This window comes from Helianthus annuus, chromosome 4 (assembly GCF_002127325.2).
Source record: "Helianthus annuus cultivar XRQ/B chromosome 4, HanXRQr2.0-SUNRISE, whole genome shotgun sequence".
Lineage (NCBI taxonomy): Eukaryota > Viridiplantae > Streptophyta > Magnoliopsida > Asterales > Asteraceae > Helianthus > Helianthus annuus.
In genome coordinates this window covers 162,592,889-162,610,794 of record NC_035436.2, presented here as the reverse complement: position 1 = coordinate 162,610,794, position 17,906 = coordinate 162,592,889, and the positions used below count along the sequence as shown (strand labels likewise).

The following is a 17,906-nucleotide window of genomic DNA, read 5'->3' as shown; positions in this document are numbered from 1 at the left end:
TGCTCCTCAACCGTTATCAATAAACATAACTAGTAAGATCTCACTCATATTAAATATTGGTAGGGTCTAGAGAGGGTAATATGAGAGCATACATTTCCTTTATCTCAAGAGATAGATAGGGTGCACCCGTTAAGACCCCGACCTAAGAAATACAAAGTATAAAAATACAAATACCGTGCATAAACAGATTAAAGACATATAGATTAAAGGGAAGTGTTGCAAAGTTAGGCCAAAGTCTTCATAAGAGTTTTAAGAGCTTCATCAGAAATAATTTTGTACATCTCCTCAGTAAAGTGCACAGCATCCCAATAAACATATTTGCTTCTATCTGCACAAGTGGGCAACCCTTTACAGCTTTCCATGAACTCTAACCCCGATCCACAGCAGCCCTTTGATGCCTCCACAAATCCTACCGTTTATAACGTTATTTTAGGTTCAAATAGATACACACTGTGTAATCATATATATAATGCTCTTACCATATTTTTTTGGGTTATGAATCGTGTCCAATATGAGGCCGTAGATATCTGTGTAGAAATTTGTAATCCCCAAGGATGGTTCAAGAGTAGCCATGAGGGATTTGATCTTTGAGTTAAAGGAAATAGCAATCTTGTTGTAGTCTTCAGCGCACCCGACTGTGCCTTTAAGCGCTCTAATGAGTGGAACGCACCCGAATGGCTCCATGCCCACCACTGTCAATCTCCTTGCACCTTCGGCATGCATCGCCTATAAGGGATACAACCCGTATTTATAAAATTATGTAACACTTGATTTACTACAGAACTTTGTATAAAACATGCATTGTATTGTAAGAAACATATAAATTCCTTTAAACAAAGCACAATAATAGAATTAATTATACATAGGGAGATCTATACGATTAAATTATTGTGTAACCATAATCACAAGTTAATCAGATTTTTTAAATTATTCTTTTACATCTGAAAGATTTTTCTCAAAAAGTTAAATGCTTTTCCAATATGTGTCGGATAGAACAAGCGAAATATAAAATAAGAGAGACAGTAAAATTAGAAGGTGTGTGAGTTACTTGTCGGTGAAAACGTAAATATATAAACGGTGGCGAATCTAGAAAATCCGCACAAGGGTAACGTTTAAAAAAAGGGTAACGAAATCAAAAAACGTCAATTTTTTTCAAAATTTACACTACTGTCAGAGCATCACTGGAACGTTAAGGGGCAACGGAGGTTACCCCTTGTAACACTATAGGTCCGCCCTATATATAAACATCTACTTTTATGGGTCATTTATTAGACGAGTACATCTACCCTCTTTATTTACTTTTATGGGTAACCAACAGTGTGGTGGTCCATTGGCAGAGTCAATGCCTTTAAAACACCTTGGGAGGGGGGGGGGGTGTCTTGAGTTCGAGTCACACAGACGACAGAACTACATAAGTAAAGAAATTTACCGTTCAAAGAAACAGGAGTAAAGAAATTTACCACTCAAAAAATTTTTACTTTTATGGGTTATTTATTAGACGAGTACATCTACCCTCTTTAATTTAAAAAAGTATATTTGTAATTCTTTTAAGTTACTAATTCAAGTGATGTAATATTAGATTACATCGACATCAATCTTAGTTAGGGTCCCATAGTCAATATCAAGATCATATGCAAGATCCTTTTGCTTATTCAAGATCCACATGTTTTCGTCAAGCATAAATACATGATGTCATGAGCAGTATCAAATCGTATTGTACAAATTAATTAGTTTTTTAATTTGTTCTTGACACTGCTAAACTGACATAGCCACTTATTATGTATTGTTATATTCACTAGTTTGGGGCCATCAATATTGATAACATTTAATGTTGTTGGGGTGTATCCAACATCCATGTTTCTTTTCCATTTTTGGCACGTTCAAGCTTAAGCTAATTCCTTTCTAAGAATTTCTTAAGCACAAAATTTTAAACTTTTGTAAAAATATCAAATTCAAATCTAATATTTTCAGGTTATGGATCAACATATGAGGTATTGGTAATGACTTATGGTGCAAAAGAGAAAAAGAAATCCGAAGATGTCACAGTGACCAATAACTTTCATGTTTGAGGTTTTGTAACATTAATCAAGGGTAGACCCACGTGTTAGATACCAGGGTCAAGTGATAGACAATAAGTTGTTTCATTGCTATATGCAATATAATTAAAGAGTGACTTTGATTCATCACACATATTCGAAAATGACCAGGTCATCAAAATTGTTTAACTAAATCATTTGATTACATTGACATGTTTATAACTTTTAATCAATAAGTAAAACTATTAACATATGAGAGAGAGAAAGAGAGAGAGAGAGAGAGAGAGAGAGAGAGAGAGGAGACCTTGATGTATTTGGACATGGCAGAAATCAAAAAATCTTGATACTTTTCGATAGTAAATTGTTTAGAACGGGTAGGCTCTACATAATAATTTTGTAAGAAATCATTAGTACCCATGCTCAATAAAAACACAGCATTCGTGACGATTTCTTGAGCTCGTTTCTTTCCCACATGCCTTCCTAGCCTTGCCTTGTATTCCCGAAAATACTCCAGTTGCTTTGATAGTGATATCACATTCTATTTCATGCATAAATTATATGAATTATACGATCAAAAGCAAGATATATAATCTCTTTTTTTATAGAAGGCCCCAATTTTATTATCTGCTTTGGGCCCCGAAAGGATGAGCCCGGCCTTGGTTAACAGAACATAAATATCTTTAAAATCAACTACTTACCGAGAGTTGTGCTGTAAGATCATCGAAACCAGAACCCCCGGATGCAAAGCTAATTCCATTAACAAGTTGTGCATTTGTCAAATTTGGGTCAAGATACGCCGGTATGTATTTCGTGTGACCCAATGCATCCGCTGAAAAACAAACGTACCCAGTAAAATATCACTAATAGAATAAACAAATAAATTGATTAAGCAAGTCAAAATGATTACCGATGAGATCAGTGGCAAGTCTTCCATTGCTAAACCGACCAGTGGGACGACCATCATAGAAGTCTTTCCCATAGGGCAAGAAGTTAACCTTTTGGTCGGTTATTAGGTTATTGTTATTGCCAGGATCAACGCTTGAGTCGCCAAACACGTAAATGCAAGACAAGTTGTTCTTGGCTGCGAAAAGCCGTAGTTTCGCTACGTCTATAGCTTGTGCATGTACAACTAGCACAGACAGGAGTACAACAAAAGCCCTCATGATCATGTTAGGGTTTGACTTGAGAATGTGAAACCTTCTCTAGCTGCTTCTAGTTGAATTTGAGCATGACTGGCGATATCTCTTCTTGATTATATAAAGAGGCAAGAGTAAGACAGGTATTAAATTTTGTTAGGTTGAGACTTTAATGTGGTGACGGCATCAATTTCCGTTTCATTAAGCGATTCTGGAACTTATTTGAAGATGATTTGGTTAGCATTATGGCTGATTTTCACGCTAACGGTATGATAAATACGGGGTGTGGCTCTTCTTTTATAGCATTGGTTCCCAAGGTTATCGACCCTATCGGGTTAAACGACTATCGTCCGATCAGTTTGGTGGGTGTCGTGAATAAGATGATTTCAAAGATCTTGGCAAATAGACTCAAAAGGGTGTTGGACTCGATTATTGACACGTCTCAGTCGGCTTTCATTGGTGGTCGGTCCATTCTGGACGGTCCCCTCATTATCAACGAAATTCAGAATTGGGCCAAAAAGACGAGGAAAAAGGTATTCTTTCTTAAGGTTGATTTCGAGAAAGCGTACGATAACATCAACTGGAATTTCGTTATAGATGTGTTAGACCAGATGGGATTCTCTAGTAAGTGGTGCTCGTGGATCAAGGGTGTGTTAGCCTCAGCGAGGGCTTCGGTGTTGGTAAACGGTTCCCCGACATTTGAGTTCAAATGTCACAAAGGTATGCGTCAGGGCGATCCTATTTCTCCGTTTCTCTTTGTTGTTGTCATGGAAGCGCTGTCATGCATGATTTATAAAGCTAGTAGGGTAGGGGTTTTCAAGGGAGTTTCCCTTCCGAATGGGGGTCCGATTGTTTCCCACCTATTTTATGCCGATGATGCGATTCTAATGGGAGATTGGAATATCGAGAATATCCAGAATTTGGTTAGACTGCTCAAATGTTTTCATGTGTGTTCGGGCCTCAAAATCAATTTAAATAAGTCGAAATTGGTGGGGGTGGGGGTGCAGCCGGGTGAGATTGAAGATATGGCGGACTTTGTTGGTTGCAAAGTGGATACGTTCCCGTTTAATTTTCTAGGCCTTCGAGTGGGGTCTAACATGAATCGGCCGGTGAATTGGCAACCTGTGGTTGATGTGTTTGTGAAACGCCTTTCGCTTTGGAAGGCCTCGCTACTATCTATAGGAGGAAGAGTCGTTCTGATTCGCTCGGTGCTTGAAAGTCTTCCTTGCTATTATTTTTCATTGTATCGAGCCCCCGTTAAGGTGATTGACGATCTGGAAGCTCTTATTAGAAAATTTCTTTGGGGTGGAAATTCGGAGGGTAAGAAGGTTCATTGGGTTGCTTGGGATAGGGTCGCCTCGCCGGTTAGCATGGGTGGGTTGGGTCTCCAACATCTTAAGGACATTAACGTGGCCCTTTTGTCTCGATGGGGGTGGAGATTTAAAAATGAGCAAGGCAGCTTGTGGGTGAAGGTCGTTAGCGCTCTCCACGAGGGTAAGTCGGATTGGGACTTTCTCCCCGTCAAAAAGATTTATGGTGGGGTTTGGAATAATATAGTCTCAGTCTTGAATCGCCCGTTGTTCGACAATGTCCCGTTGCGGAAGTTATGTAAGGGAGTGGTAGGGAAAGGAGACAATATTCTATTTTGGATTGACCCGTGGCTTGTTGACGTGCCGTTAAAAGAAAAGTTCCCTGCCCTTTTTAAGTTGGAGGTGGTGAAAAACTGTAGTGTTTCTGATCGTCTTGGTGGCGAAGGTCTTTGGCTTTGGAGGCATGATCCGGACACCGCTGAAGAGTTGGGTGAGTGGGAGTTGCTCAGGGCGGCTGTTGCGTCGGTCTCTTTATCGGCCGGGCCAGACAGGTGGGATTGGTTGGGTGCCGGTTCAGATGGGTTCTCCGTTGCGGCTGTGAAACGGTCTATTGTGTCCCGCCGCGACTTCAGCAACCGTTTCGTTATGAAGTGGAGTAAATGGGTCCCTAAGAAGTGTAACATTTTCGCGTGGCGTGCGGAGATGAATAGGATTCCTACGGTCGAGTCGCTTGAAAAAAGAGGTATGGTCCTGATTGACGATGGGTGTAACTTCTGTAATGAAGGTTTGGATTCGGTGTCCCACATTTTTACGGTTTGTCCTCTAGCCTTGGGTTTGTGGGAGAAGATTAGCTTTTGGTGTAGGATCCCGAAGTTTTTCATTTTTTCATTCAGAGACTTGGTCGAGATTCACGAGTTCGGAGCCAGAAGGTCGGTGGAGCGGATTGCCATCCATGGCATCGTTCTTTCAGCTTGTTGGGTGCTTTGGAAGGCTAGAAACAACTCGAGGTTTAACGGCAAAAGAAGTAGTATTGAAGAAGTGTTTAGCGAGGTTATGGTTGTTAGTTTCTTTTGGTTTAAACATAGAGTTAAAAAAGGTAGCTTTGAGTGGGGAGATTGGTGTAAATTTGTAAATATGTAAGTCTTGTTTTTGTTTTGTCCGTCCCGGTTTGCGGGTTCGGCTCTGTTAATGAAGTTTACCTTTAAAAAAAAAAAAGGTTGAGACTTTAATGATTTATCAGATATATTGATCAAAATTGTTATTACAGTCTTTAGCTTTAAGGCATTCAATTTTATAAGTACACTATTCCAAACCATAATTTCACACACACACACATATACAAGACTTTACGTAATCGTTACACTTTCTACCTCCCACTACTTTGATTATATTTTATGCATTATGTTTAAGTTTTTTCTAATAACAAACTCACATACTTTTAAATCATATACAAATGCACATTGCGGGATTTTATTCTACCTTTATGATAGAAGGAAAACACTTTCCAGTAAATTATGTATACTCATGTATAAGTATAGCATGTGGCACTTTTGGTTCTCTATTATTGGTTCTGAATTAAGATTACCCTATACATACTCGATGTGCAAAATGCAATGTTTTTATAAATTTTATTTTAAAAGCACTATATACTATACGAAAAAACAAAACACATAAATCGTATTTGGATTCTGTATATTCTTTAACTTTTAATTATTATTATTATTGTTATTATAATTATAATTATAATTATAATTATAATTATAATTATTGTTATTATTATTATTATTATTATTTTATCGTTATAATTAATTTCGAGCATATCTTGTTTTTTTTTCTTTTATAACTACTAAGATACGATATTTTATAAAATTCCTAGTATGCGGTTGCGATATGCCTTTATTTATCTATGTATCAGTTTATTTATTTTTTTGGTAAAATCGATTTGTGAGTAGTAATGTACAAACAAGTCTTTTCATCCACGTCATGATTTATAAAACACAAACGTACATATTATCAAAACTATCTTATTCTAATAACAAAATGTGATGATTTAAAAAATTCTTAATATATCGTTGTAATATGCTTATTTTTATTTTTGTTTCAATAAATGTTTTTTTTTTCAAAATCAAATAGGTCAAATATAATTGATTTTGGTTGTTCTTTACTGTGACGAACAAAATTAATACCGTTTAAACAATTTCAATAACAGTATTCGCTTTTAATATTTCTGATATAAATTTTGTTGAATACAGAGTTGTATTTGCAATATATTAGAGTAAATCTTTTTTTATTGTATTCTATAGCAGCGAGTGATAACACGACATAATTTATACCATCTGAACAATGTTGGTACCAATTAGGGCTGTTCAAAAAGCTCGCGGCTCGGAGCTCGCTCGAAGCTCGCTCGGATTTAGCTCGGAAAAAGCTCGCTCGATATGGCTCGGTTTAAAAGTGAGCCGAGCCGGCTCGGCTCGGTTAGAAAGTGAGCCTAGCTCGGCTCGGCTCGTAACGAGCCGAGTTAGCTCGGTTTGGCTCGCTTTGTAGCTCGGCTCGGTTTAGCTCGGATTATTTTACTTATAATAAATTTTAATTTTATATACATTATAATATATTACAAAAAAACTGATTACTATTTACATGTATATAGGTTTGTAATTTGATATCTATGGCATATTTGAAGGTTGATTACCATACTAATGAATTAATATTGTATTTCATTGAAATTAAAACTTATTTTGCGTTGTTGGACTTGATTTTGGTTTGTAATTTATTTGGTTGAACTTATTTTGAATATATTCTTTTAAAGTATTGACTAATATTTTAGGCTACTGAATTTTAAGATGTTTATATTAATATTTCTTTATAAAATCGAGCCAAACCAAGCCGAGCCGAGCCAGCTCGGTTTAAAACAAAGCCGAGCCCGAGCTTAGATTTTCAGCTCGGTTTCAAAAACGAGCCGAGCCGAGCCAGCTCGGTTTATAATCGAGCCGAGCCCGAGCTTGGCCTGACTCGGCTCGGCTCGGCTCATGAACAGCCCTAGTACCAATACCGGTATTCACTTTTATGATTTTATCTCTTTCAGTTGTTATCCCAAATATCAAAACTGTAGCAATACTATAATGAACCAAATAGATAACGACTGAATTTCTTTCGCAACAAATACTAAATTCCACTGGCTATAAGTATGTCTCAAAAACTTGATTTGAGAAGAGGTAATTTTCTCTCTTAGAATTTTGCCATTTCTGTACCTGAGTGGGTAGCTAAATTATAAAGAGATATTTTCCACTAGCTATCAAGAACTTGTGTTGAGGAAGAGATATTTTTCTCTTAGATTTTTACCATTTCTGTACCTGAGCTAAATCATAATTTGTACAAGAAAAAACGTGTTTTAAGAATAAACTGATATTGGCGGGACCTGACGGATCTAGCCCAAAAATTTAGTTGTATCCTAAAAAAAATTGGGATCAGGAGTATCTTTTGTGTAACGAAGACGGGGTTGAGTAATATTTTTTACACTACAAATACAGGGTTACAAAGACAGGGTTGAGGGGTAGCTCATGCTACCCGTGACGGTTGCAAAATTAAGGATCGAAATCGATCTAATAGAAACCCAGCCTCGACGTTTCCACAACCTCTGGCATCTGGTGTTGAACTGGTAGGTGCATTTACTTTTGTACTAGTTCATCGAGTTTAACTGGTAGGTGTCATTTACTTTTGTACTAGTTCATCGAGAAATGAGCCACAATAATACACTACCTTAAGTCAATGTTTGATAAGTATAAATTTAATGGAAGCACGGATAATTTAATTTGATTATATGTGTTGTCCTTGTCTCGGTGTTAGGGGCCTGAATTGGAACTATGAACCTAACACAAAATTTGTAGATTTTGATCTAATCGGAACGGGTTCGAGTCAATTTTTATTTGAACTTGTGAATACATTTAGCTAAACAGGTCGGGTTTATGTTAACCTGGACAGATTGACTCGTTTAACCTACATATATATATATATATATATATATATATATATATATATATATATATATATATATATATATATATATAGTCTTATAGTCTTATAAACTTTGAAAATACAAAAACGATCAGTTGTGTTCTTTAGAAAGCATCAGATACGATCAAAACCGACAAGCCAAATTGATTTTGAAAAGATAACTAAAGGCGTGACAAACAAAAAGAAAAGCTTACATGTTTATCTTTACATTGATACTCGTTCCTTCAATTACGTGAGCATATATTTGAGCCTTTCAATTCTTAACATGTTTGTTTTTGTTCAGAATACGAGTGAGCCGGATGTTTCATGTATTTAGAACTTGTCATTAGTATACTTTTCAAGATCATGAATATGTGAAAATGGCATGAACGTGATAGAGGCAGTTAGGATACCCTTCTTGTGTTAACCTTTTTCTTTATTTATATCTCGTACCCACCATCATTCCTTTAGTTCGCCATGTTGAGCCTATTTTCTGTGTTCTTTCCGACTTAGCCTACTTAGCCCACTTAGCCAAATTTAGCCTTTTTATTTTTAAACCTTTGTGTTAAAACTCAGTCAAAGTTATTATTAACTAGCTTGTTTGTAATTATTTCCTGTTGGAAAAAAAAAACAGAAAATAGCTTGTTTATTTTTAAACCTTTGTGTTAAAACTCGGTCAAAGGGCATTATGGATGAATTTTGCACATTCTATTGAAGTTACAGCTGACGCACGGTCGTGTGCCCCATCCGCACGGCCGTGCATGACCTACGATGCCGGAAGCACGGGGAGTGCACAGGCCAGTGCAGCTAACTTCTTGGAGACGCACGACCGTGCGACCAAGTGCACTATCGTGCACTACCTGAACCTTAAAGAAACTGTGATTCCAAGACCCTGCATTACCATGCACATCATGTGCACGACCGTGCACATCTGAGACTCAGTCGCCCACTTGTCCACTTGTCTGGCCCACCTAAGCAATGACGTCACATGACAATTGTTGGTGCATGACCGTGCACATAAAGTGCACGGCTGTGCAGATATGAGAAATCCTTATAAAACAAAGCATTCGTTACTGATTAAATTATTAGGTATTTTTCCAAGTTTCTGGGCAATTTCTGGGGTCCGAGAGCCTTCTGCTTTGATCGATTTCAAGCCTCAAGATTGCAAGAAGACTATCTATCATCCAATCCATCAAATTCTTGCTTGTTCATAGTTTGATTTCTTGTTCTTAACATGTATTTTGATCACATTTTCAAGCATTGCAGCTGATGTTTATGTATTATTGTAATAGCATTAAGAAACTTGTTTCATGAACAATCTTTAGTTTGTAATCTTATTTGTATGAAGCTTTAGCAACTTTTTCATGTTTGAATCTTGATGATCATATGGCAAACTTGTTTCATTGATGTTGGATTCTTGATTGTGGTTGTTTATCTTGGATGATTAATGATTGGTTAGTTAAGATTGTTGAAAAACTCCTTGCTTAATCATTTGTTAGTAAATTATTAACTTGTTAATATGTTTACACCATGAAACTAGAAATGAGTATTGGTTTAATAAAAGATAAATCTAATTTTGATCAAGAATGGTTTCTTACACGTATGGGCTTTAACGGGTTAGATGGTGTTATTGCGAGTTCTTAACATGGTTGATAATCTTTGTTTGGTAATTTTAGTTGAAATTGCTTTCTTAGTAAATTTATGTTCAAGACTTGCAAAACGGAATAGTTTGTGATATGATTTACTTTATGCTTGTCTTGGTGGTTGTATTGTGTTATCGGTATTGCTTTTCTTGATACGTGAGGTTAGAAAACTCTTTACGGATGACTAACTTATCTTTAGAAGATTCGCATGAAAATATATCAATAGCTCATTAATTAATGATTTTAGGTGGTTAAAGTGTGTTTATCGCGTTAACTTTCCATATGATTATCATGTTAGGATTCCTAAAAGGGATATTAATTGTTTTTATAATTGGAAGATTGATCAAGTGCTTTATTTTCATGTCCGATGTAGATAACATGCTTAGGTTGCTTACGAAAACAAGATATTATATATTTTCATATTTGGAGTCTATTATGTCTTAATTGTAGTTTTAGATAATTTTAGTTTAAAAACAATTCACCTATCTTTTTACCGGTAAAGAAATGACAAAGATTTAGCACTTTTGCGTCCGCCCGCGTCCGTGGATCGATATCTTGTTCTTACCCATACTTTGCTACATATACGATAGGGTACACTTGTCCTTTTGTGTGTGTTTTAATGTTAAGGTATAAATCATTTTTATAAATATTAAAACCAAGTTCGTGTGTAAAATTCATTGTAAAAACATGTATATATACGCACACGCCATTTCTCAAACATGATCTTGGTGGCTGCTCCTGTGTCAATGTAGGCTTTGTACGTTTTGATGGTTCCCACGCTAGCTTCCACCACCAAAGGGTTCAAGAGTAAATTCCCTTTGGGTGGTGGGAAGCAGACACATTGAAGCTTCCAAGCCTCCAAGTGAGGTCGTTCGTGGGAAGCTTCTCCATCAAAGTTTACCATGTTCACTTCCTTACTCTTACCTTCAGCCATTTTGTCTCTTACACATTTGACCAAATGGGCAAGTTCTCCGGACTTAACAACTTCTTTGATTCTTTTCTTAGCTGGAAGCAATCATTGGTATGGTGGCCTTTTTCTTCGTGGAACTCACAATATTGAGTTGAGTTTTCATTTCTCTTGCTTTTTGGTAAGGGTCGAGGAGGTCGGAAGCCATGTTTTACCTCTTCAGCGGCTAGGATCTCTTGTGGGGTCTTAGTTAAGGCTGTGAAGCTCACAGTCTTTTCCCGGCTTGGAAGGTTCCCGCCTTCAGATCTTCTTGGATATGAACTTCTAGAGCGTTTGTCATAGGAACCATAGTTACTCCTTTTCCTGTTGAGACTGTTGCTTCTCCAACTAGGACCCCTTTTCCTTTGCTCTTTGATGTCAACATCTTCCTCCCCATGAATGTGAGCTTCAGCCCTTTCGAGGACCTCCTCAAGGGTTTTAGGTAGGCACTTATTGAAGTCCCTAATAAGGTACTTGGAGATGATGACATTCATGAAACCTGCCACCCTTATTTTTTCATCAGCACCCACATAGGTTAACCCTTCCTTCTTGTATCTTTCGAATAAATCTCTAAGGCTTTCATCGTCTTGTTGCTTGATTTGAAAAATCACTGTAGCATCTTTGACATACCTCCGTTGCTGTGAAAAGTTGGCCAGGAAACCTTTGCTCAGGTCGTCAAAGGTTCGAATGCTTCTTTCGGGGAGGTCATTGAACCATATCCGGGCATACCATACAAGGGTTTGCATGAACATGAGACAGCATTTGGCATTAGACCATTTTTCGATTCTCGCTGCCCTGGTAAAGATTTGGAGGTGGTCTTCAGGATCTTTAGTTCCGTCATAGGTTCTTATGTGGGATGGCATCTTAATACGGGTTTGAAAATCATAATCGACAGTTTGTTAGGAGAAACAAGACATATTGCCAGGCTTGTAGGGTTTGGCAAGATTTTCTTCTACTCGTGAGGCCGGATTATTGCTTGTGTTTCATTAGTGGGTGGTTAACACTTGGTTGATGAAGTGTTGCCAAGGGAAATGTGCCATCATTTGGGCCATCATTTGTGGCATCAGGTTAAAGCTTTGAAGGCTTTCGGGTGTAGCCGTGTAGTTCATTCCCATGGGGGCACTCATGGCTGCACTTCGAGCCATAGGGAGAACGGATAAGGCTTATTCCCATGTTGTGGACACGGGAAGGGAAAGGCTTGAAGCTGGCAACTGCAAAAGTTGATCTAGAGTTGTCTCATGCCCCAACGATGCACCAGTTGCAACTGATTGAGAGGTTAACAGGGGAAAAACAACTGGATATGGCCTTCCAACAGCATACGGACTCGGGTTGGGTGGAAGATGGCTAGGACCAGCTTCGAATCGAGAGGTAGTGGGTTATGAGCGACCAAAAGGAGGTGGGGGTGGCCCTGGTGATAACGAAGGTTCAGACTAATCATAGTCCAGCCTTATTCTTACTCCTTTTTCTCTTTCTCGGCTCACATGTTGATTGAGAAGAGATCTCAAAAGCATGAAGTTGCTTGCTACTCCATCGTGTGTCAAATCGATGCGTTCTGGTGTACTTATAGCACCGATTTGAGGAGAAGGAATCCCTGAACGAGAAGGGGTTGGTGTCTGAAAGAGGAGAACTCCGGGAACATAGTTCCCATTGGAGTGCTTTCTGGAGTAGAAAATGAGGTGGATATAGCCGGCGGAGTTTGGCCAGCACTAGGTGTTGAAGTAGTAGGTACTTGATTCACCTCACCAGGAGACTCGCTTTCAGACATGATGAACTCGATGAAGTTGGAGCTATACTACTGGTCTTTTATGATAAACTTAGCGGCGAGCCCCATGGTGGGCGCCAACTTGTTACTACAACAAATATAAGACCAAAGATAGTGGTTAAACTAGTTAGGTAAAATGGTTCAAGGGTTTCGGTTTGCCTAACACAGGTCGTGGGGTCCCCCCATGTATGCAACACGTAGGGTTGGATCACTTTGTTATTGCTTGCTTTGAATTCTGGATTGAAGAATATTCAACCCAGAATCTTTGTGTGCAAAGTGATTGTATTAAAGATTTAAAGTAAGTGAAGAATAGAACATGCACGAAACAAGTTCTAGAGAGTAGAAGTGAGATTTCTGGAAGTGGCCAGCTGAATGATAATGTGTTGTCATTTATAGAGAAGGGGTCTGCTATAAGGAGAAACCTTTGACAAGTGATTCAAGGTTGAAGTGGAGGGCTTGCCCTTTTTGGTAGGTTAAAGGTTTCGGACCTGTGGGTAAAAGGATGTCTTTTCCCACATGCTCCTTATGCGGCTGAGTGGGAGAAATCACACGTAAAGTGTGATGTGACCTGTCATTGTTTTGTGCTTTTTGTTGTTCGCGGCAGCTAGTTGACTCCGAACCCTTTTACCTTTCAACTCTTTAAGTTGTATTGCACTTTTAGCTAGTTTATTAAGCTTGAACCATCCACGTCATCATTACTCAATCATTATTTTTTTAATTTGTATTTATCTAAAATATATAAACATTACAGAACTAAAATAAAATTACATAAATTTAAAAAAACAACTAAGATAAAACATAAAAAGTGCCCCTAAACTACAATTTAAAAAAAAATTACAAACCAACTTAATTAAAAACAATACTTAAAAAGTTACTTAATTAAAAAAAAATACGACTTAATTCCACTGATCACAACCTTGCAAAACTCTCCAACGAAAGATGACGAAAACTAGTGTTGTGAAGGCGTTGGAACTCGATACCTGCCGCGTCAATCGCTTCATCTTCAGTTAAGCCCTCTTTGTCGTTCAATACATTGTTAAATAGCCTCTCAAATCCCGCACACAATGTTCAAATCATCTAAAACCTTGAAGTTATCTGATGCACATTACAATTGTTTGCACCCACTTGTTGATGAAATCAAGTCAAAACCACGTTTCAAAACGAAAGAGAATCTAGAGACTACCCTTGCTCGACGACATGCACCCAACCCGTAGCCAAAGCCAAAGCGATGTCGTCTTCCTCGGTCCAAACGCCATTTGAGTTTTGATAAACAAAAGTTATAACACAAATAGTGGAAGAATTTAGAGTGAGTTGTGTGAATGTTTTGGAATGAGCTGTGATTCAAATGCTAGTTATTGAGGTTTTAAATTTAAAAAAGAATTACTTTTTAGATATTACCATTTGAAAATGTTTGAATATTAAATGGCCCCACCAAACTATGCGTTAGCGTACGCCATTGTCATCACGGTCTATCGATAACACCTCACTATGGCGCCCCCTCAACAATGTTGAGAGTGCTATGGTGGTGATTTGGCACAGAACGCCTAGCTCACATAAGATAAGACCTTAGAGGTGACAACTAATAATTATTATTCATCATTTAATACCAGCTTAATACTGGGTAATGGTTTCTTGTTAGACGGTGACAATTAATAGTTTGTATCCATTATTATTAACAACTTGAGACATTTATTCAACAACGCTTCTCAGATTTTTAGTCTAGTGTTGAACTAAGTTATTAATACACTATGTAATTTATAGGTAGATTAACAAGTAAAATATTAAAAGTTTATAATATATAAACAAATTTTTAATTAAGTTAATTGAACAGTAAATCAATTCCCGTTTCGCAACATGAGGGGATTTCCACTAGTTATTATTATTAATGAACTGAGAAAAGTTACTATCAAGAAGCTAGAAGCCTACATAAGACAACCAGCCGCTCAAGAGAGCGGAACATCATGAAAACTGAAATTACACAAGACGATATTTTCACCCTATTCTTTAGTCATAAGATCTGTTCATTTTGATTGCTTCGATTGGAGATTGAAGATTTGAAGCCACTTTATTGTTGAAAAGTTTGGCATTTTAGACTCACCATATATACCAAAACGTGGTAAAAATATTTTGCATGCAACACCATTTGTTGTTAGCGTTTGTTTGGGAAGTCCAGAATAACCTGAACTGAGAATCCAACGAACCATAGACTAATTAGTACCGGTGCCACGGAAAGATATGTTTTTAGATCTCGCATGACGTTTGCAGGCTGATACAAAGCCATACGACCTTCGCTAAGTCGCAAGAGACCAAGATATGGTATGTCCACTACATACTCTACTAGGGATGAGCATGGTACCCGTTCGGCACCGAACTAATACCAGTACCGAAAAACGGGCATCTGAATTTCTAATTTCTTTTTATAGGCGCCCTTAAAAGTTAAACTCAATCCAAAAAAAAAAAAAAAAAAAAAGAAGGCATCTGAATTTCTAATTTGATAGGTAAACCATAGTTTAGTTCAAGGAAACGATAACAATCATTCTCAATAGAATCTTACTCATAACCAAACTATTAGATTAAAGAAATGCTTTTGTTTTCTTATCTTATATCTACACCATAGTTTACACTTCTACACCATATAAGTTACACTGTTTGACACCCTAAAAATATGTGCGGTTAAAATATTTATTATTGTGGTTTGGTTGTCTATAATATTACTTAAAGTTGTGTTATAATCTGTGGAGTTTGCTACAATTTATGTAATTCGTTTTTACCCGACTCGTTATCAGCCAACATGTCATAACCCATTCTAACATTAGCCATTTTTTTGCCCCTGCTGGCCAAAAATCCTAGATACATTACTATGGTGCGTAATTAGTTATACATGTTGCGTAACTATTTAACTTCCGTTACTATGGTGCGTAATTAGTTATAGATGTTGCGTAACTATTTAACTTTATGCGTAATTATAATATTTCATGCATAATTAACTTTTTACATTTCGCACGTTAATTTCCCTTTGTACATTACCCCCCCCCCCCCCCCATGTATGAGACTTCCATATATCGCAATTATCAGGTGAACTGAGATAGTCTAGGATTAAAAATTACAAAATATGTTCAGAGAAAATAATAAAAGAATCAAGGTATCAAATAATAAGTGTATAGTGTGCAAAAGTCTAATAGAGGCGCGCTAGTTACTATTTGGAGTCTATCTCATAAAAGTGCACAAGTGGATTGGAATGGATTGGACATTCAATTCAGAACATTGCATGTCAACAAATATATATATATAGTTGTCAATGTCACTTACACGCATTAACATCTTATTCCTCTGCTCTATCTATATAATTTAACTAAAATACACACTTTTCTATAAAAATTGTTTACTTTTCAAAAACCTCACACTGTCACACATCTCATTCTTCCCTTCTACATTTATCTTACTAAAAAAACACTTATTTTATTATTATTTTCTCTTTTTATACACTGACAATACATTGTAGACGCTTGGATTTAAACCTCTAGATACAGAGGCATGCTTTTTCTTTCTCTAAATTGCTCTCTAATTATAGAGAGAGGGATGTAGTTGTATTTTGGATGGTTTCTTTAAATTATTCTATACAATGTAGAGGAAAAGAGTATATAGAGGGTGGGATGTGATTAGAGAATGGTTTATGAAGCATGCTAACTAATTTTGCAAGAAGACAGTCAAGATACACGCCCTATGTTGATCGGGGTCGAAGGGTCTGGTCAAAGATAAGTAAAGTGAGTGTGTTCCTTAGTACCTCTAACTAGATAATAAGCGGTAAAAAGGGTGTTGAATCCACGAAGAATCTGTGGTCCATGTTAAAAACTATGTTGATTAGAGAACGGTTTATGAAGATTGCTAATTGATTTTTATGTTTTTGATTGTTTGGTTTGAAAGGGTATTAAATGTCCAACAATCTGTGATTAATAATAAGAACTAGATGAAGGATTACACCAATGATGTGATATGTGATTTGGATTAAAAACAATACTTTGTAAAAAGATTCACACCCGGTTCGAAATCATAAGCATCAAGGTTCTCTTTCACAATTGGTTTTGAATTATGATCAACAAACGAGTATAACGGGATTGGATTTCATGGTTTAGGCATCAACAATCATCAACATTACTAATGGACAAATGTATGCTTCATTGCTCGAGAACATAACAAACCCTAAATCATATTAAAGTATAAGTAGTTGAATTCATTTCGCAAAGTCGATGGTGCAAGTAATTATCGACAATTCACGAGACTAACACAATTAATACAATTGTTCGAATACTCCGGTGTTTAAAGCAAGAATTCATAACCCAAATAGTTTAACAAGAACATAGCTTACAAAATCTACATCAGGGTGAAACTTGAAGAGTTTGCCGGTGATGGCTTGAAGAACTTGGAATTTGGATGAAGAACTAGTAAAATCTTACATTTGATCTTGATTTTCGGTAGTGTGGAATGATTAGAGAGTATTAGGATGAAGGATGATAAAGAGAATGGCTCCCAAGATGTATTAGTAACTCCCCATTTTCGAAAATCCCAAATCAAAATCAATAAAATTGGAATTAACTCAAAATTGACCAAATTTGCGCTTGTTTGACAAGATCCGTCGTCGCCGACGGCTTGAGCTGCTGTTTACGGAGTGTATACACAAGGTGTAAGCCGTCGGTGACAGATTTAATGCCCATCGCCGACGCCAGTGCTTCCCAAAAATCCTCGTTTTCTTGTTTCTTTGATCCCACAATGTTCTGTAAAACTTGTTGAGAACCTATCATGCAAAAAAAAAATTGGAACGTGACCATGATCAAACACCAAAATGGTTTGTAAAATCCCTTGTTGAATTTTTTTCTTTTGTGCTTTATTGATTGCTTACAAGAGGACATTTATGAAAAATAGTTTTAATTTTTCTCCCCATCCCTACACTTGAGGTCAACATTGTCCCCATATGTGATTTCAAAATCTTAAAATTTCCCCCCTCATCCCTACACTTGAGGTCCGCATTATCCTCAATGTGTATTGTTTTGGATGAGGGAAATCAAAAGGCTAAGAGATTGTGACA

General features: G+C 37.0%; 2 protein-coding genes across 2 annotated transcripts; both read right to left on the bottom strand.

Moving 5' to 3' along the window:
• Positions 1-3,280, bottom strand: LOC110936958 (GDSL esterase/lipase At5g45950). The gene is made up of 5 exons (XM_022179362.2): positions 2,944-3,280; positions 2,735-2,865; positions 2,341-2,574; positions 480-726; positions 1-409 (listed from the first exon to the last, which is right to left on the bottom strand). Exons 1-5 carry the CDS (start codon positions 3,203-3,205, stop codon positions 225-227), a joined length of 1,059 nt encoding a protein of 352 aa, XP_022035054.1. The 5' UTR covers positions 3,206-3,280; the 3' UTR covers positions 1-224.
• Positions 3,281-11,057: 7,777 nt separating this feature from the next.
• On the bottom strand, positions 11,058-11,924 carry LOC110933747. The gene has a single exon (XM_022176954.1). It carries the CDS (start codon positions 11,922-11,924, stop codon positions 11,058-11,060), a length of 867 nt encoding a protein of 288 aa, XP_022032646.1.
• Between the last annotated feature and the right edge of the window lie 5,982 nt (positions 11,925-17,906).